The 21074-nt window shown below is 46.3% G+C and overlaps 1 protein-coding gene across 1 annotated transcript; it reads left to right on the plus strand.

Annotated features, from left to right (window-relative positions):
* Window positions 1-767: 767 nt before the first annotated feature.
* tle3a (TLE family member 3, transcriptional corepressor a) lies at window positions 768-20740 on the plus strand. The gene is made up of 21 exons (XM_062390008.1): window positions 768-1170; window positions 1621-1773; window positions 2346-2446; window positions 2658-2721; window positions 4112-4156; window positions 8373-8435; window positions 8618-8692; window positions 12642-12846; window positions 13276-13283; window positions 14790-14912; window positions 15486-15536; window positions 15634-15786; window positions 16257-16389; window positions 16502-16677; window positions 16761-16834; window positions 16924-17173; window positions 17589-17836; window positions 17963-18110; window positions 18619-18769; window positions 19000-19076; window positions 19373-20740. Exons 2-21 carry the CDS (start codon window positions 1750-1752, stop codon window positions 19478-19480), a joined length of 2277 nt encoding a protein of 758 aa, XP_062245992.1. The 5' UTR covers window positions 768-1170; window positions 1621-1749; the 3' UTR covers window positions 19481-20740.
* The last annotated feature ends 334 nt before the right edge of the window (window positions 20741-21074 follow it).

Below are 21074 nucleotides of genomic sequence, written 5' to 3' on the forward strand. Positions count from 1 at the left end.
CTTAAAGCCGCAGCGTGGTCCCACGTGGGGGCAGAGAGGCGGAAGCTGGAGAAGGAGGCTCAGACATGGCTGATGTTCATATGTTCGTATCAGACAAAGACCATCGTCTCCTCTCCGCTCCCCCTCACCGGTCCCCGCAGTGCAGCCGCCGCACACGCATCCCGGGGGGGGGGGGGGGAGCAGGGGGGGTCACGAGAAACTCGAAAAGAGACAAACACGTGGAGTCGCTCACGTCGCGTCAACACGGAGGCTATCGACAATCGATTGGTCAGCATCGTGTCCTTCACGGTGCGACGAGGGGAAGTTGAACCCGATCATTGTTTCTTTACACGTTTTATGATAACGTTGTACAGAATAACACGCACACACCCCTGCTTCCTTGTATGGGGATAAAATGAAGTATGGTGGTTGCACACAAACGCACAACCACGCCAACACACACACCCTCCCCCGTCCCGCTGGTGGTGGTCCCAGCCCCCCCAATAACATCAACTTTATAAAAGATGAAGCTTGGATGTAGGATTTGTCAGATTTCAGACACCACCACCGGCACATCCATGTTGTTGTTGTCGGACACGGGTGATGAGGATGATGATGATGCCGCCGCCTTGTGGATCCGTGCGCGGATGATGTCATGCCTCCTCGCGCCCCACGTGGGGGCCGTCGCTCCCCGATAGGCCGACGCGAGCGGGCTCCCTCCGCAGTAATCCGATTGGACGGATCGCGCCGCTTTCACGGGCAGCTCGGCCCCTTCCTCGCCTTGTGCCTGTGTGTGGCAACCGGAGTAAAGCTGGACGACCGAGGGGGGGAAACGCGAGATCGTGGAGAGGACCGTGTTACGCTTTTAAAGAATCCACCAAGCCCGCTCGAGTCGGAAGACAGGATTTCGGAGGCGTATTTTTCATATTTGTTCCTCCTCTTTTCTGCGGGATTATTCGGCGGCGGAGAGGCGCGCACTCCTCGGAGGTAGAAACTAGTTTTTATTCGAGCACGACCGCGCCAACATTGCTCTCCGCCAGTGTGGCCCGGGTGCGCTCCGGAGAGGGAGAGGATGCTTGTCCGGATCCAGCTCGCTCACGTTGGATTAAATGCATGAATTACAGGCTGCTCTGCTGCTTCCCTTCTTCTTCAGGAATAAGAAAAAGTCGGACGGACGCTCGGCGCGCACGGGTACGTAGCTGTTGATTTCTCTTTTCGGCGTGTTTTTTATTTGAGGGGGGGGGGAAGGGGGGAGCGGATGTAGCCGCTTGCCATCGCTCGCTTGCGCGGCTCCGACCGGCCCGTGGACGTCCTGTTCACCCGGGGGGCTGTGCTCGGGCGACGGGGGAGGACTGAGTCACACGGGGAGCGGGTCCAACGCACAATTCTGCTTCGAAAAAGTAGCAGCCTCTGTGCGTGTGTTTGCGTCAGTTTAAATTGTGTGTAGCTTTCTTTTTGTTGTATTTAGATCTTGGGTTTAAGGTCATCGAGGACTAGCAAGTATACAGCTTTTTTAATTCCTCCTTATAATTGGTAGCCCGTTTGTTGCCCGGACTATTTATTAACTGTGGTTTTTAAAATTATTATGTTTTTATATTTCGTCAATGTTATTATTCAACCGCGTCATTTTTTCCAACACAGGATTTGCTCGACCTCCCCTGCCCCCCGCCTCCCCCTCTCTCTGAGCACATCTGAAAAACCATCTTTCCTCCAAACGACCTGCACACTGGAGACATAAACAAAGGAGAGGGTTTTTATTTCCCCCCCAAGATGTATCCACAAGGCCGACATCCGGTAAGAAAATGCCCTTCCTCTGTATACTTCACTATATGAGCTTTACATGTTGATTGTGACAACGCATGACGCTGTTGACATGGCTCCCGGCTGTGCTCTCCTGTCCATGCAAGCGTCTTTTCTCAACCCTCATAATGCAGCTCATCAAATTTCTATATGGTCATATTATGATGCGTTTATCCTACATCAGAACACGCACTTAGTGGTAAATGGATGCAGATGGCTTTGCACGCCTGGAGATGTTTACTCAGCCGTGCACTAACACATGACTGCTGAATATGTGGAGACAGGTGGTGGGTTTTCAATTCATTTTTTTGTTGAAAGTGGGTTTCACATTATTCTGGTCGAGTGAAAGCCTTTCTGTGTCATGTTATTAGCTTGTGGAGGTGTGAGGCCGACCCACCTGCTCAGAATGTCTCGCTTAACTGCAGAAGAGATGTGATCTTGAAAGTGCGTCTAATGTGAGAGCTGAGATGAGGAACACGTCCTCCCACTGGTGCTGGGCTCGTCTGATGTGATTTCTCTCTTCTCTTCTCTTTTTTCCCCCCTGTCTTTTAACATCCTTCTTACAGCCTCCACATCAGCCCGGTCAGCCTGGCTTCAAATTCACAGTAGCAGAGTCTTGTGACAGGATTAAAGATGAATTCCAGTTCCTGCAAGCCCAATATCACAGGTACTGATTACAGAGAACATCACCAGAGAAAGACGGAGTCAACCCCGACTCTCTGTCGAATATTAAAGGGCGATAGTTGGTTGTTGACGTCTGCATGAGCGAGAAAAATGTCATTTTTTTTCCCTTGCATACACGGCTGTCAAGTGGTTAAGTGTGTGTGTTATTGAAGTGATAGAGAAGCCTGAAATTGACACCTTGCCTTCTATTTTAGTCTCAAGGTGGAGTATGACAAACTGGCCAATGAGAAGACGGAGATGCAACGCCACTATGTCATGGTAAGATTATGTTACAATAGGCGGCAATTATGGCTCCAAATTGCAAGGCTTGTTGAAGATCTAGTTGGGGTGGAGTGAGACAGACTATTGTGATCACCTGTGTGGTAGTAAGGGCGGGCTGAGTGTCAGGTACAGGCCTGTGAAAGCCCCCAGGGGAGGGGGGGTTTGATGTAGCTGGTTGTTACGGGGGATCGCTTCCTGACAGGCAGGCGGCTGTGGGCTGCGGCTCCATTATAGCGTGCCCCTGATCTCCAAGGGTCGACTGCAGCGTTGCCCCCTGTGTGTGCTGATCTGATTATTCTCCTAGGAGACACGCTCAGACATATGCACGGCCATAAATTAGGTGTGAGCCGATGGTGGAGGGCCAGAGCAGTGTGTGGGAAAATGCACCACAGCAAACAAAATGGAGGACACAGGAACATGCTGCAGGTTATTTTGCTAGAAGTCTTAAGACAGTTTCTGCGGGAACCTTATTTAATATCCCTTTTAATTTATCACCAGTTTATAAAAACATAGGTGTGCCTATGATGCAGGAATTCAGCTCAGACGTGACGCAGGAGGCTGTTCCGTGGCAGCGCGCTCTGTTGTCCCAGGTAAACACACTGGGGATGACTTAAACCAATAGACGCAGGCTTAAGTTAAACATTCTTTTCAGAGGAAAACAACATGTCAGCCTGACAGGGAGGAGGTTAGGTAAACATGTAGGAAAGTATCCCACAGCCAGCACCAGGTGTCAGGTTACGCCACGGCTGTGGGGCTCTGATCTCAGACAGAATGGCTCTCTTGTTTGAGAGTAATTTTCGAAGAAGCTAATGGACTGAATAATGCATTGGCCTCATCAAATAGACGCTGACTGGAAAGCCATTTCTGCCCTGGCTGCCACTTGTGGGCTCCACGGATTACATTTCAGCCAGACAGACTGACCTGGCTTGAAATATCAAGTGTTGAGCAATCGTGTTACGCTAAGTAAACAGACATCCTGGAGATCTGAGAGCTTAAGATGGGGATCAATAAGTCAGGCCCTTTCTTCTCTGTGCCCACGCAATAAACAAAAAAAGAGAAAATATAGATTTATTGGATATTCGCTGTCAGCTGCTCAGAACTCCTGTTTTTTTTATTGTAGTTTATCACATCTGCTCACAGGAGATGGATTATATTGAAACCCTGGGATGATGTAATCAGTGTAGTGATTACAGTGATCAATAATCAAATATTGTTTGGTGGCTACATTTACTTTGTTGTTTTTTTACTGTGAAATCCTATGAGTTTTCAAATAAACAAATGCTACTACTGAACAAATTTTTGGGTTTAAGAAATGAAAAATTTGGACAACATGTTTGTTGATGTCAACTTTATTAAAATAACAATTGCATCTTTGTTTTCATTCCAGTATTATGAGATGTCGTACGGGCTGAACATAGAGATGCACAAACAGGTAGGTACCCTCATGCTCCTCATATTTTTCAGCTGGTTGGTTTTCCGCAGCGTCAGGGGATACGAGACCCAGGAGGAGCTGCTCACTGGCTGTGAACTGTTCTGAGCAGAGTAGCGGTAATAGGCTGTGAACAGGTGGAACTGCTGCGAACAAACAAGGCAGTATCACCACCTGTATAATTCCTAAGAACTTTTTTGAAGATAGCCAGTGGTGTAAAGACAGGATTTGTCTCAGCCGTTTGATAAGATTAAAGGTAGACTTTGGCAGGCTCGGCCTTTGACTTCATGATTAAAAGGAGAGGATTGCTGATAGGTCTGCCTTTTTTTTTTTTTTTTTTAAATGAACAGTAATTACAAGAGCAGGGCAAAAGCCCCTTTGTCCCTTATTATGCCCTTATCTCCATCATAAGATCCTATCTGGGATTGCTCCACAGATCAATCAGACCAATGCTCAAAGAGATAAAGATTGTATGAATGAGTAATCCTGAGATTCCCATGCACGCTGCTCTTAAACCAGCGAGGCGGTCCCCTGCCTCGTGACAGCGCAGCTTGGTTAACGACAGTATTGGGGGCATGGTGGATTGGGGAGGGTGATCCATCAGTGCCTAGGCCCTGTGTCACACTGCCACATGTCTGTCAGGGCTCTGGCTGCTCTGATAGCTTCTGTCAGGCACTTATCGCCAACCAGAGGGGGGGGGGGGAGCTGGAGACAAGTTGAAGAATAGAGTTGGGGGAGGGGCAACAGCCCAGCTCTGTGTAAACAGGTTAATCGACTGATCCATTTTAGCGCCTGACTTTTATCAGGAACCTCAACAGAGCTGATGGAAGTGCTTGAATAATTCATCAGTGGGGCCCTAACCTGCTGAACGGAGTGTTTGTGAGCAAACAGTGTGGGCCCGTCAGTGCAGCTCCCCCACCTCAAGGCCCGGGCAGGGGAGGAGGAGAAGATGGGGGAGTGGTTAACATGCAGGGTGAGGATAGATTATTGGATGCACACAGGCATATTATTTTCCTGCCAGGTTATTTATTCCATAGTGAGGAAATCCATTCCTCTTACTGTGCCTTTTTCATTACTGTGCAGGGACATAATTCAGATTTCAGAATGCACACACCGCCGCAGCTCAGATGGACTGATGTGGCAGTGTTATCTGATCCGTGTCTATCAGGCGTGACAGTATGTGGATGCAAAAGGCTAATTTCTGCTGCGTGATGTCAGCCAGTAATCACCATCATCTGCTGCTTGTTTCCAAGAGCTGCACAGGGTTTATGGGCCCGGGTGTCGGTGAGGCTCAGTTAGATTTGGCTGTTACCTGTAGTTGTAACACTGACATGAGAGCCGTGGCTGTGGGGAGCTTTTGCTAAGTAGCAAACTTATCTGCCATATCCCAGGATCACAGCTGACATGGTCGGCCAGCGGACTGTCAGCAGGGTCCATACAAAAGAGACGTGCAGTGAAAAGTGACCCTCCTTCCCATCAAGCTTCCCGTCATGCAGTGGTGGAGGGAAGACTTACAATTTTAGTTAAATAAAATAACAAAGGCTTTGCAATGCAATAGAAAGTATGGATATTTGTTGATATATGTAGTGGAGTGAAAGTGAAGATTACCTAAATATAAATTACAGATACATGAAAAATGTACTTACTTACTAAAGTAAATTTACTTTGTTATATCAACCACTGCTGTCATGTGGAAGTGCACTGGAATTGAGTATTTATATTTAGTTTTTTAACATTTAGCATGAAGCTAACGTTTGCTGTTTTTGTTGGTTTATTGTCTTAAGATTGAAGCCGTCTTTCGACAGATGACAGCTGACGAGGTTAATCATTGTAAAGACTCGTGCAGTCTTTCAGGCAGGCTATTGGTTTCCCTGAGATCAATACTGATAACCTCAAATGACAAATAGAAATTAATCCTGGAACGACTTAACATGTCACTTAAGTGGAAACAAGCATCACTTAGTACTTGTTTTAATTTCCATCCTAATTGTAAAATCAGGAAACGGGCGATGTCGTCATCTTGGACAAATTGGAGGCCCTCTTAATCTGACTCGTCAAGTATCGTTTATAAATGGATCATGTGACCTGAGCCACCAGTTGTTTTCCCTCTGAATTTAATACTCATCAGTGTCTCCACTCCATTTCGCTGCCGCTGATAGCAACGGGCGAATACCTTTCTGCACAGCATTGACAAGCCAGCCTGAGAGTGCTCTTAAAGTGGTGCTACACAGGTCCGAGTACCTGTAATTGTGTAGCAGCAGCGCAAAGCTGGCCTCTCAAGGGCCAAGCTGTCATCTGCTTAAAGTGGCAACAGCCCCATTTTTATCTGCCAGTGGAACAAAAAAAATCCTCGCGGCACTGCACTATATCTATTGCGACAGCAGTGGTGAGCTGAGTTGATGCCTTTTCCATGTATTTACATGTTGTGAGGCTGGGGAGGCTGCCAGTTGTTTAAGGCCCAGTGGATCAGCCACCTCCTGACCTCTCCCAGCCAGCTGTCACCATGACACTAAGCTACAGAGAAATGGACTTTTCGCTCAAGGCCTTCTCACAAATCCTGTCAAATGTTCGACTGCTATTGACATGGCTTATCTCAACAAACATGGATTATACATCGGTAGCTTTTCAACTATTTCTGAAGGCCTTCTTGAGCTCTTGCTAGAGCACTTACTACATTGCATTAATTCTAATGCCCATAAAACCATTATCTAACTCTCCCATTGCTTCATTGGTTGTAGGTCCCATTTATTGTGCGTCACAGGAGACTTGGGTTCATTGTCCTTCTTGTCTGCAGACAGTAATCAATTTATAATCAGTATTATCTCATGCACTGTTCCATAACACATGCTACCACATATTTATTTCACATTATTGCCTCTGATCCCAGGCTTTACGTGGTTTCATCTGATATTTCATCTTTAGCTGGTTGTTTGTCCTGCTGGCTTGCCCGGCTAAGTGGCTATCCGTATTGCAGCTTGGGTCAGCGGGTCTCGTTCTGTTGGACATTACTCTCCAATCTCTCTGGCTCGGCTCAGAGGTAATGTGTCTGGCTGCCAAAACTGCCTGGCATTTCTGCCATGTGTAATAAATAAGCTGGCAGTCTGCAAAGTACATTGTGTGTGCAGCTCCAAATGAAAAATCGGAGAAAATCCCTGTGATGTGTTTGTGTTCCGCAGTGGCCCTGGGTTGAACTGCAGCTCATAAATTCCATAGATGATGTAGCTTTGGCACTGCTATTTTTCTGCTCCCAGTGCCGAGCTAGAACCTGAGAGTCTCGTCTCCCAACTAGAGGAAGAATAGAGGAAGCGGAGCAAGCTGACTGTGCAGTGTTTTTACAGGAGAGGGGGTCAGATCACACCTCCTCCCCCTGCTCTTATTTTTCCACTATTCATTGGCTACTTTCATGTGATCGACAGGCTGAAAATTCAATTTAATGACCTGCCTCCAAGCACGTAATATGATTTTAAAGCCTGTTACGGTCAAGCAGAGGTGCCATTTGCATAATGATCCCAGCAAGATAGGCCTGCAGCCGTTGCCATGGCAGTTGGTAGACAAGCAGAAGAATGGAGAGAGGGTTGAGGGGATGGATGGGAGGTTGGCAGGGTGGTGCGCTGGGCAGCTGATTGCAGTGCCTGGCCTCCAGTGTTGGGAGGGCGGAGCTCCAGCTCTGCGCCCCTTACATTTACAGGCTGGTAGGCTCTCTTCTAATGGTATTGATCCTAGAGTCGAGGTGTGTTACCCTGGAGGTCATTATGGTTTCTAATCTTTGCTCAATCTGCAGTTAAAACCCTTAATGTAAGCTGCCTTCACTTTCACATGTAAGTAAACAGCGCAGTCTGGTTAGTGAGCCTCACTTCCTGGGGTGTGGTTTTGTGGTTTAACTCGGAGGTTAACTGCAGGACATCACAGTTGCAGATTGAGGGGAAGAAGGGCAGAGCGAGAGAGGATCCTCTCAACTCAGCAGCACTTTGCCTGCTCATATCCGTTTAGCATGGAGTGCACTCTCAGCACAGCTGTGCTCCATCCCCCTGGGCTCTCCTAATGTTTTAAATATTTCAAATGTCAATATCACGCTGTTTAGAGGATGTCGAGTCAAGCAGTTCTGATTGCCGCAGCAATTGACTTAATCGGTGTAAACATTAGAGGCGGGGTTATATGAAGTCACTGTCTGTTGCATACTTTAACATCTCATTTTTGCTCCCCTTTTTGTTTTCTGCAGACGGAGATTGCCAAACGGCTCAACGCAATTCTAGCTCAAATTATGCCTTTCCTGTCTCAAGAGGTGAGTTTTCAATGTGGCTCCCAAGCAATGTCACAGTTCAATGCTCAAATTGAGATACTTGTTGTTGCATTTATTCAAAAGATGCTACTTCAAATCAGTTTCCGGCTAAGCACTTTGGGACTTATGTTTTTGTCGTGAACTTGAACTTGTCCCAATAATCTTTTGTAAATGTCTCCCCACAGCACCAACAGCAGGTGGCTCAGGCAGTGGAGCGGGCAAAGCAGGTTACTATGACTGAGCTGAATGCTATCATCGGGGTACGTGGACTTCCCAATCTGCCTCTAACCGTGTGTATACTCCCTTTTTATTCCTTTATTTGACCTTGGTTATAGGCAAATCTGCACATAATATGATCAATAGGTGTTAATTGTATTTTTACAGATAAAAGCCTTCCGAGTATTTTGTTGATATAATGCGATGCTTCACCTGCTAAAGTTAAGCTGCTTTCAGACATGCACTGACCTGCGGATAATCACTTGGAATTGCCGCAGGAGATATCTGAACACAAATGTCGGGGTCAGTTGCTGCAGAGTTTTTCCTGCCAGCTCCCCTTTATAAATTCATGAGCCCATTTTAGAGAACAGCAGGAGATTATTCAGAAGATTCACTGTGAGTGGGTGGGCGGGTTGACGTTTGTAACACATGAGAGGTGCCATACATGTAGATGATGAAGACCTCAACTTTGAAAGAAAACACGATTTGAGAATTTTCAATATGCTTTAAACAAAAAACCTGTGACCTCCACAGCAGAATTGATATGTTACATCCTGCCTCTGTATGGTGTGCCATCACCTGCCTGAACACTCCAGAGACTACTTTGTTGTTGTGAACGCGTCTGACCGGAGAATCTCCTGCTGCATGTGAAAGGCGAACTCCAGACAAAGTTCGGACTCCATTGCGCCGACATCCCCCGCAGTTCATGTCTGAAAACAGCTTTATCGTGCAGATTTGCCTCTTCTTGAATCGAATGTCTTCATTTTTTCGTGTTGTGCCATATTCACCTATAAATTTATACTATATACACAACAAGTGTAGCCCTCAAGAGCCTGTTTGTTGTTCCAGCTCTGGTCTCGGTGGCATCTTCACTGCCTCGTTGTGTGTTTATAAATGCGAGCCTGAGAGCTCTTGAGATCCCCTTCGCAGCACGTATTGCTTTAATTGGCTAAGGTTTTAACGAGGAGCCTCATCCCTCACTGCTGACCTGGATAGCTGTGGGAATTAGAGGGCTGAGCGTGAGCAGAGACGGTACAGACAGCAGTCAGCAGTCTCAACTCTGCCGCTGTGCTCTCTTCTGTGCACACTGCTGCACCGAGCTGTATGGTGTTCATCACGGCTTCCAAATACCACCTGCTCCTCATCGATCAGCGCTGCTCACCCGGCCCTCCTGAAAGAGAAGTGATTGGTTTCACCCTCAATACAAAGCTCCAGCCATCAGTGATCTTATTACTACAGTTGAATGTTGCGGAGTCTTTAGCATGCGTAAGAGGCCTGTCCAGAAGGCTGACTTGATGACTTTCGGCACATAGTGGAATTCAATAGGTGGTGGAGAGCTGTTTGTTTTTATCTGCTGGACTGAAACAGATGCTTTATTACACTCTCACCGAAGCAGAGCAGCTGCAAGGAGCAGTTGTTCCCTAAGAAAGCAACTTTGGTTTGTGGCTCCTGCCTGTGTCTGTGATGTTTTCAACGCGACTTTTTGTTGGTCTTCATCTATAATTAAAAAATCTACATGTTTTAGATTATTTGACGGCACAGAAGGCTGACTCGCCAATTCCTGATCCCAGTTATGTGGAAGTGTTTGGCACCTTGCCCTGATTTATGAAACACTCCGGCCTCTTCCCAAGTCATGCTGCTCGCTCGTGTCAGAGGAGGTGGAAATGTAGCTACTGTATGTTTTACGAATACCCTGCCATTCGTTATTCATCGAGGAGCTCTGTAGGCATGCCAAAATCCTCATGCATATTGTAAAGCAAGGTGGGGTGAAAGAGCGTGCCAGGCAGACAGACAGCATCCAGATGCATGCCTTATTGATGGGGCTGAGGGCCATTAATAGGATGCAACTAGGGCAGCTGCTCGTGTCGAGATGAACCTGACTGGTGCTGCTTCCTGTTGGACTGGAAAACACATACAAATATCCAGATAAGCCCACAGTACCCTGCAAGTGGCAACCTGGATAAACCCACAGTATGGCTTTGTTTTAAATGGATGCTGAACAATGAGTAAGAAGATTTTTCTTTGTGACCCCATCGATTTCAGTGAACAATAATGAAAAGAAAACATCTAGGGCAGCTATTGCCCTGAAGATTTTCTGTCCTCCTTTCCAGCAAACTGACTACCCTGCACTCATGGTCAGTGACATCCACAAATATCTGGATATGTCATACTGTTGTTAATGGACACGTCTGGGGTTGAAGTGCTTGTTGCATTTCTCCTGCCCAAGTGCTGTGTATTTCACAATAGTTTAGTCAGTACACTGGAGACCACTTTAATACATCTGCTCACTTCTGCCTTTGTGTGTGGGTCTTATTTTTTCCTTTAGCTACACTCTGTCTGAGAGAAAAAAGGGGCAAAGAGTAGGTCTTTATCTTGACATATTAAATTAGAGGAAATAGGCCAGACTCCTTTCTTTATTTATTATTGTCTTCATTTATGGCCCTCTAATGAGGGCTCTTGCTGATCAACCATGCATATTACCCATCAGTGCCTCATTAAACACAATGAGCAAGGATGGCTCTCCCCTGCCAATGAACTGGCTCCTTAATTTCCCTCATGGACACAATATTATAACACACTCACTTTCTCGCTAGCTCTCCGGTCTCACTCACACTCTCTGCCCTGGGTATATATTTTGTAATTGGATTGACATCTGTCCTATGGAGCAAAGGATAAGGTTGCAAGTTAAAAACCATACTATATTCCAATCTAGTCCACTCTTCCCCCAGGGTACATAATGCAGAAAGCAAGATGCAATTAAAATGCCCTCCAGATATGATTCATTTTTATAGTATGTGCCCTTTTGTGAATATCTGTTTTGAAAACGAAATTTATTAGCAAATTCCTTCTGAGTTGATGTATTTTTAACTATGCGTTGGGTACATTCACCCCATTGTTGCACTGCTGTGATTTACCACGACCAAAATGGCCTACTATTCCATAAATGGTCAGTGATGGAAGTGCGTCTTGTAAAAGGAGGGAGGTGCATGCTGTAACAGCAGCTGAATAATTCAGCGGGCTTGTAGACGAGTAATAAATTGCTGATGTTTTTATTGGTGTCTCAGCTAAGTATTATTTAACCTTGCTTTAAACTGCTTACTTCCATGCTGAGTGCCTTTTAACTCCCATCCATTTCCCTGTGCCTTTCAAATATTGATGGTGAATATTGGAGGGTTGAGTGAGTGCCAGCATGGGACCCCTGGCCCAGGCTCCCGTGCAGCCTTCCAGTTGAACACGCACTTACACACACATGCACAAACTTACCCACGCACACACTCGAATGCTCAGAGTGAGAGCGAAGGCGTGCCAGCTTCTAGCACTTACTGTTCCCTCAGTCTCTTTAAGTTTGGGTGTGCAAATGATTCATGTTCTGTTAATCCAAGAATGTGAATATGAGAGGAGTGAATAGATGACTGCTGTGGTTTTGAAGCGTTAAAAAAACAGGTAGTTGTTTAGCCCACAGGCTGACAGATTCCCACACAGCTTCATGTTCCTTAAGAGGATTGCTCAACTCGCTGGTGGCAGAGGAGTGAGGAGGGCTGTGGTGCTGCAGTTTGAAATGCGCTAGTATACCCAAAGTGAAATATTCCCTCTGTGGGAAGCGGTGGGTAAATCAGATTTTTCTCTCTGTCATAAATGTAGAATGACAAATATTCCCATCATTTTGCTTTTGACTCATCGTGCACTGCTAACGCTGTGTGACTGAGCGTCTCCTGCCCTGCGCCTCATGCATTCAGACGTGTTGAGCAGACCATTGTGAGTCACAACTTCTACTCTCCTCGGCACAGATCCGGGGCTTATGCTACCCTGGCCTGGTATGGAAATAGCACTGAAGGGGATTGCTGTCTGATCCTGACAGTAATAGATGTGTGAATGTGCTAATATCATGTGGGGTTTAACTGATCAGCCTCATGTTTAGTGTATGGTTTCGCCTTGCTTATTCCCTCCGACCCACTCGGTTTCTCTCTGGTTGTCTCCCCTGTCTTCTTACAGCAGCAGCAGCTCCAGGCCCAGCACCTCTCCCATGCCGCTCACGGGCCTCCGCTCCAGATGCCACCTCACCCCTCGGGCCTGCAGCCGCCCAGCCTCCCGCCCGTGACGAGCGCTGGATCAGGACTGCTTGCACTTGGCGCTCTGGGCAGCCAAGCCCACCTCCCCGTGAAGGATGAGAAAAACCATCATGATCTGGAGCACAGAGGTGAGGAGTTGAACTCGCGTGGCATATGACTGTCCAATTAGGCATAAGCGGCTAACCATTTTGTTTAGAAGAATTGAAAATGTGTATTAATTTTAATATTGTTACATAGATGTTCAACAAGGAAAAGCCAATTTGGTGCGGAGTGCTTCTCACTCTATAGAGCCGAATCCTAGGGCCCTTAGGTGTGCAGCACATCCTGTCTGTTCACATTCTGTCTGGGTAATGAGCTGGTACATTCCCAGCCCATGATTGTGTAAGCTATTCAACAGCCGAACACACGGTGATAAGAGGGGCCATGTGCCCTGCAGATGATTCTCACACGTTCAACCAGAAGCATCTGTTATGATACGCTAACTGATGTGTGTTTTCTCTTTTGCTCCACTTGGTTTCATCATCACCTCGGCCACCATCTTAATGTCTGCGATACAGAGAACGCGGTGAGTGTCCAAAACAACGACTGTATTTATACATTTTTATTTGCAAGGCTTGTTGGTTTTCTAATTCATTGTAAAATGAACTTACATTTAATTTAAGTAAAAATTCTTGCTTTGCATGTTACTGTGAATTCTGTGCCTTGTTGTAATCTGCTGTCAGTAAAAAGTAGTTTGAAATGTAAATCCTGTGTGTTTAATCCAGAACGGAAATGACTGGTATCATGCTGGAGAGATTAGAAGTCTTGTAATTTCATCACATTTGCAGGAAGACTTGGACTTCCCCTTCTTAAAGGATTTATTCTATCCCCTCTTCTGTCTCCATTGTTTACCACCTCTTTTTTCTGCTCTCCGGCATGTGATGAATATTTATGAACAAAAAAAATGGAGGATTGTTTTTGTTTTCTTCCTCTCCACCCTGTCTGGCTGGAGCTGCTAAAGCATTTGATTTGAATGGCTGCGATCTCTGATGGCTTGTGATGGGCCGGTGAGATTGTGTTTCTGTAGGCCAGCCTGGCTGAATGGGTGCAGTCATGTCTGAAGAAATGGAACTCCTGGGGCGATTAGCAGGCCTGTTTTGTTTCTGCGCTCTTGTCCCAGGTCATCTGATAGCAGAGTGGTGACTTTGGTTAATGAGTCACGCTAAGCATCTCTTTAAAAGTCAGCCATTATGCAGACAGTGGCCCTTTGCCCAGACTGCTAGTCCATCGGCCATTGTTCACGTCTCTGGGCTGCTGCTGACATAGTCCGTGTCGTTGCTTTGGTCCTCAGAGGAAGGGGACGGGGGGAATCAGGAGGACTTGGCAGGTTGCAGGCAAATGGCAAACTCCTGTGAAAGCTGCTGGAAAGCTGCCTAGTTCCTCCAATTTTGCTGGCGACCAGAGTGAGCTGTCCCAGCTTGTGTGGGCAGGCAGGCTCCATGAAGAAGCAGCAGTCAGTCCCACGCTGCCGTGCCCACTGGCAGGATATAGATTCTCTTTCTTTATCTGAGCTCAAAGCCTGAGCTGACATGGTTCCTAAGCACGCTGCGGCAATTGATGCCCGATGCCCACAACATACAGTCACCCCTTCTATTTCTCTGTCTCTCCTCCCCATTCTCTCTCACGCTTAGCCTGACTGACTCCAGAGAAAAGGCCCTCTGTTCAGCCACAACACACTGCTCATGTCCCTGTGAGGCTGTTTGTTGTGCAGTTATGAGGAGGAGGGAGCCCTGCTCAGAAAACAAGCCCCCTTCCCTTTCACCTCAGATAACGGCCCATTCTGTTGCGTGGCCAGGGACAGGCTTGTGTGTGAGGTCGGGCTTGGCTGGTGTCAGGGTACTGCTAGGAGCAGGCCTGCAGCTGCATTCTAAGAGTCCGCGGCATCCTTAGTTTTGTGAATGAGGCATGTTTTTAGTATTTGCATTGGCATAGTGTGATCTGTGTGGATGTGCAATGGATGAATGACTCACTGCTTTCTTTTTATGATGGAAGACAAAACGGTAATAAAAGTGTTTTGGTTTTCCCTTTGCAGAATAACTCTATATCCCCATCGGAAAGCCTACGCACAGCCAGCGAGAAGCACCGCAGCTCTTCTGACTACAGCTTGGACTCGAAGAAACGCAAAGTGGACGAGAAGGACAGCATGAGCAGATATGTAAGACACTGAAGGAACTTATCTACGTTCATAGAAATACACTCAAGATGCTCTCAGACGTGCACTGAACTCCAGATAATCTCCCGAGGGGCTGTATGTGAGAACACAAATGGCCGAGTGAGAGTCTCTGGACTTTCTCTTGAGTTTCTCCAGTCAGCCCAGAGAACAAACTCCAAGCCAATGTGAGAGCACAGCAGGAGATTCACCGGATGTTTCACCACGAGTGAGTAGGCGTGTTGATGACATTTCTAACACGCCACACATGCAAAACTGAGAAAAACTAAACCAATACCCTGCATCCTGCCTCCTGCACCAGCCCTTAGTTTAACATCCGGAGATCTCCGGGTTGTTGTTAACACTTCACAGCAGAGAATCTCCTGCTGCGTTGTTCATTTGTTAAAGGCAAACATCAGAAAAAAGTCCAGTTCCAATTGGACTTTTGCGGACAGTTTACAGAGTGCAGGTCTGAAGAAGGCTTAAGTTTTCCTTAAGCCTTCCCCTAGTCAGACATATTTCATTGATTTCATTAAATAAGATTTATCGAGGTGACTAATTTTCCTATTAACTTTACAGGACAGTGACGGAGAGAAAAGTGATGACCTGGTGGTAGATGTGTCTAATGAGGTAAGCAGTGCAGCATGAAATAGTAAATGACACATGTGGTTGTCGTGTGAGATGAAACACATGAATATGAAATTGTTTCCCCTCTGTGTTTCACCAGGACCCCACCACTCCGCGGGCCAGCCCGGTGCACTCTCCACCTGAAAATGGCATTGATAAGCCCCGCCCTCCAAAGAAGGACACACCCAACAGCCCTGCATCAGTGGCGTCGTCTGGAAGCACCCCGTCGTCCAAGGCCAAGGAGCTCAGTCATGTAAGACCTGAAGAGAGTTACTAACAAACTGGGACAGAAAGGGGCTTAAATTGCAGAGCGAGCAAAGGGATATGTGCAAATAAATCTAGGACGTTTTTCTGCAGTGGATTAGGAATGACTGTCAGTGCTTTAAGTGCATGACTAAACGTCAGGGATAATATTGTCCCGCATCAGGATCAGTCAGGTCTCCTCTGTTAATAGCTCAATGTATTTAACTATTCCAGGATTTTTTTTTCTCTCCCTCTGCCTCACTAAAAGATTACAGCCAAAGTGGTAAGGGGATAAAAAACGGCCCCATCTCCATTGTGGCCATAATAGGTTTTGGAATAAATAGCAGTTTTTGGCTCTACAGGACTATGAGTGTTGTCAGAATTAGATTGGATTAAGTTCAGTTTGCTCTCAAATTGTCTGCACAGTGCCTGGGTTCCCGGGATTATGAATGTTCTTGCTCTCTCGTTCCCTCTCGGCAGAATGACAAATCCTCCACGCCTGGCCTCAAGTCCAACACTCCCACCCCCCGCAACGATGCCCCCACCCCGGGCACCAGCTCCACTCCCGGCCTCAGGCCCATCCTGGGCAAACCCCCAGGCATGGAGGCTCTAGGTTGGCACCATTCTCTTTTCTCCCATAGCAACTGAGATTATCTTTTTCCATCCCTCTTCCAATATACTGTTATGCCAACATACCAATATCCTTCTTCTGTCTCTGTCTGCAGCGGCACCAGCTTTGCGTACCCCTCTGTCCATCGCAGGCTCTTACCCTACCCCCTTTGCCATGATGGGCCATCATGAAATGAATGGAGGTCTGACTAGTCCTAGTGTATATGCTGGTCTGCACATCTCGCCTCAGATGAGTGCTGCAGCAGCTGCAGCCTACGGACGCTCCCCTATGGTAACATCATTTCTGCCCATTTATGCAGCTGTATTTGACATCACCTAGAATGTGTTATTAAAATCGTTCTTGTTGCGTTTCAGGGGTTTGATCCTCACACCCACATGAGAGCACCAGGCCTTCCAGCCAGCCTCACATCCATTTCTGGAGGCAAACCGTAAGTGTCTCACCTAAGGTGTTAATCTCAAACATTTTAAAGCAAGGTATAGATGTAAGACACTAACATGTCTCTGTCTTTTCCTGCAGGGCTTACTCCTTCCACGTCAGTGCAGATGGTCAGATGCAGCCTGTGCCCTTCCCACCTGATGCCCTGATTGGCCCCGGTATTCCTCGCCACGCCCGTCAGATCAATACACTGAGCCACGGCGAGGTGGTGTGCGCTGTTACCATCAGCAACCCCACACGCCACGTCTACACTGGTGGCAAAGGCTGCGTCAAAATCTGGGACATTAGCCAGCCCGGCAGCAAAAGTCCTGTGTCCCAACTGGACTGTCTGGTGAGGAGGCTGCAGACTCACGTTTGACTTTTAACATCTTTCCGCTTACTTCTTTTAGTGTATTTAATGGGAATGAACCGTTTTTATACACAAGCTATTGTTTGACATGAGGACAGTTAGTGTTTGTATTTGATAGAACAACGTTTTGGCAAGAACTGAGGGAAAAAAGTATAGACATCAAACAATTTTTTCCCAAAAATGATACATGAAATGTTTAACTGACCGAATAAATGCGTAAATGCATTAAACTAAAAACTTGTCCACTCAGTTCAGACCAGTTTGGAGAAAACCCCTCAGTTTGGTTTGTTATGACAGAACAATTTCCATCCTCTCTCCCAATGATTTCTTCCTAAATCCATCTGTAGCTCCACTGCCCTGAACACCTATTGATTCGTTTTTGTCCTCTGTGCAACAGAACAGGGATAACTACATCCGCTCCTGTAAGCTACTGCCTGATGGTCGCACATTGATTGTTGGAGGGGAGGCCAGCACATTGACCATCTGGGATCTGGCCTCTCAAACACCCCGGATCAAGGCTGAGCTCACCTCCTCAGCCCCGGCATGCTACGCCTTGGCCATCAGCCCTGATGCCAAAGTCTGCTTCTCCTGCTGCAGTGATGGAAACATCGCCGTTTGGGACCTGCACAACCAGACTCTTGTTAGGTGGGGAAATAAAATAATTATTCAGTCTGTGTTGGCTTTGGCCCTCAACAGGATTGCTGCTATGTGTGAGTAATTTTAAACGAGGGTGTCAATAAATGTTTGTATGCCGTCTGACTTTGATTGCAGGCAGTTCCAAGGTCATACGGATGGTGCTAGCTGTATCGACATATCCCACGATGGCACTAAGCTGTGGACAGGCGGTCTCGACAACACTGTTCGCTCCTGGGATCTGAGGGAGGGGCGACAGCTGCAGCAGCATGATTTCACATCACAGGTACAGCACAGAAAAATATCAGCAGCATGAAGGAGATGGAAAACACCCACAGATTAACTCATCAAGACCTAATGGGCCAAATAAAAAACAAACTCAAAACTCTCAGAAAACAACCACCTAAGACTTGAGGGTTTTTGTGAAGAGCTGAAAGAATTGCCTCCGAGGCAGATAGAGACACGAAATAACAAAACCTTTGATAGCTTATACATTTGGTTTTTCCCTTGTCTCTTCCTGAGCCTTGTTGAGCAGGTCAATAGACACATGGTCTGGGTCTGAATCTTCTTCATTGTTATTTTCATCGTTGTTAATGTCTAAGGAACATGGCTGTTAGCGGCCTCCATAGATGTGTTTCATTAGTCACAGTCACAGACAGTTTGATATATCTTGAAAATGAAGACATTTGGCTCTAAAGGGCGAGGCACGCAATCATTGCACCGGTTTATAAAGGTATATACAGGCACATGACGCACCCGGCCCTAAATGGTGTCTCTTTCCGTCTCGTTTCCAGATCTTCTCGTTGGGCTACTGTCCGACCGGAGAGTGGCTCGCCGTGGGAATGGAGAGCAGCAACGTGGAGGTGCTCCACCACTCGAAGCCTGACAAATATCAGCTCCACCTGCACGAGAGCTGCGTCCTCTCTCTCAAGTTCGCCTACTGTGGTAAGAACACATGATGATGATGTCAACTGACTGCAAGTCACCATACTGGGACCTTAGCCTGACCTTTTTTAAAGACCTTTTATTTAGGGCTAACAGTGCAGAGCCTTTTCTTCAGGATGTCGCTTGCGTTGTCAATGTTACAAACCTGGCAACTCTTCATTCAGTTTTTATTTTCCAGCATGTTTCTTAGTTGAAGGAATCCTGATTTGCACTGTTGTTGTTCTTTGCAGGTAAATGGTTTGTAAGCACTGGGAAGGACAATCTGTTGAATGCTTGGAGGACTCCTTATGGCGCCAGCATATTCCAGGTATGTAGATCAATACACTCTGTCTGCAGCCAGGCCAAAAGTATGCACCGTTGTCTCTGAGAGGAAGGACACAGCGACCGCTGCCTGACAGGACTCTCCAATCAGTGAAAACCGAACCTGAATTATTGACCTGACAAAGATGTATTTCTGAGTGGCATCATGCCAGAACTTGATGTAACTGCAATCTAATCTTGCCCTGTAGTCAGCTAATCTTCTCCATTTAACTTCAAATGCAGTTGAGCAGGTTAACTCCCTCCAAGAATAAATTGATTCTTTATCTCCTTTTCTCTAAACAGTCCAAGGAGTCCTCATCTGTCCTGAGCTGTGACATCTCGACGGACGACAAGTACATTGTGACCGGCTCTGGTGACAAGAAGGCCACTGTGTACGAAGTGATCTACTAGAGCGGACTGCTTTGGATCAGAGCATGTTCATGCTCAGGAACAACAGACTCCATCTACCTTCCCTCACAAAGACAGCATGGATGTTGCCTGCAGCCCCGGGGGGGGTGGGCAGGTGGGCAGGAGGTTTGGCAGTGCCAGACTGAAATGGACATCGGTGCCCATGTGGCCCTGGATGCCGTGTCCTTCGGCTCTGCCCTTCCTCACTTGTACAGCGAGTGCAGAGCCCCAAGGCACTAAGAAGAAAATAATGTCTTGCTGTTTTTCTGTTTGTTGGATATTTCTTTTTTTATTCGTCCTTTTTAATGTGGAGATAAAGTTCCATGACACAACTAGAAGCGGCGCTTCATTTGGAGCTTCTCCTTGGAGGTCCTGTGAAAAGTGTACATAATGGAGTAATAAAAGGCCTTTTATAGATTTATATTTTGGTGTCCAGTTACGCTTGTGATGGTTCTTTCTTGTTCTCTCCGTGATTCTCTGTTCCCTCTGGGGATGGAAATTAGATTAGGACTTTGTAAGAGGATATTCTATTTCAGTTTTCCCCCTCCTCCGCTTTTTTTCACTTGGGTTGTCCAGAATGACCTTTTCGGAAATCTAATTTGGATTTTTTTTTTCTCCCTGACAACAGCTTTTTTTTTTTTCTTCGCAATTTGCTGTAACACAGAACACAGACGTTTGTCCAATGGATTTTAACAGTGGAGAATTCTGGAAATGACCTTTTTTTCAGACTGGAAGATGGAGAAAATCAGGGTTTCCAGTTACTTCGGCCCTTTTGCTCTGATGAGCAGAAATTCAGCTTTTGAAATGAAGACCTATCCCTGAACACTGGCTACTCTCAGTAGCATTAAAATGGATCATTATCTACTGAGGGACTGATGGGTTTCATGGAGAAGCAGCTGAGACTTGAGTTCAGTCTGGTAACACGACTATTGTATGAATCTTCATTTTTCCACTCAGCAGTTTAGTCATCAGTCTGTAAGAGTTCATTATTGCCTCTCTTGTTTGACTCTCTGTGACTAATGTGCAGCACCTACATGGTTACTCATAATGGTGGCAGGCAAAGCCACGACCACATTTGACTTTTAGGGTATGCTGTTTGCTTTCTTCAGTATTTCATAATATTCCACTACAGTCTTCTCATAGACGGGACTGGTCTCTGCATAAACACACATTAGACTGGGTAGCATACAAGTGTCGTCATCCCTGAGGATTGTACAGTTGACAGTTGTTGATGAATCAATAAACTGTTTTTATATAAAATCATCCTGACTGCTGCCTGTTTTAAAGTAAGGGTTTGAAATTTTGGTAAATATGCGTCTGCATTTTTGTCAAGAGTTAGTAAAAGAAGATTAAAAATGTCTGTACCAAACAAAACAAACTACTCTAAGAATCGGATTAGTTTAGCTTTGGCATAAAGACTAAAAGCAACTAGCAGCCAGGCTCCGTTTGAAAGCAGCAAAATCCACCGACTTGCAACTCAGTAATTAACACTTGTTTAATCTGTTTCAAAAACTAAGTGTAAACTATTACTGCTCTTTTTTTTGGGGTGGTTGCAATAATTTCCTGCTTTCTCGGCTGGTTGGCTAATCCCATGTTA

This window comes from Platichthys flesus, chromosome 6 (genome assembly GCF_949316205.1).
Source record: "Platichthys flesus chromosome 6, fPlaFle2.1, whole genome shotgun sequence".
Taxonomy (NCBI): domain Eukaryota; kingdom Metazoa; phylum Chordata; class Actinopteri; order Pleuronectiformes; family Pleuronectidae; genus Platichthys; species Platichthys flesus.

Bases quoted from the DNA above. Each gene is read 5' to 3' on its own strand.
- tle3a (XM_062390008.1), top strand. From the start codon at position 1,750: ATGTATCCACAAGGCCGACATCCG. The intron at 4,157-8,372 runs GTAGGTACCCTC...TGTTTTCTGCAG, and splicing joins ACATAGAGATGCACAAACAG to ACGGAGATTGCCAAACGGCT. The intron at 19,077-19,372 runs GTATGTAGATCA...TTCTCTAAACAG, and splicing joins ATGGCGCCAGCATATTCCAG to TCCAAGGAGTCCTCATCTGT.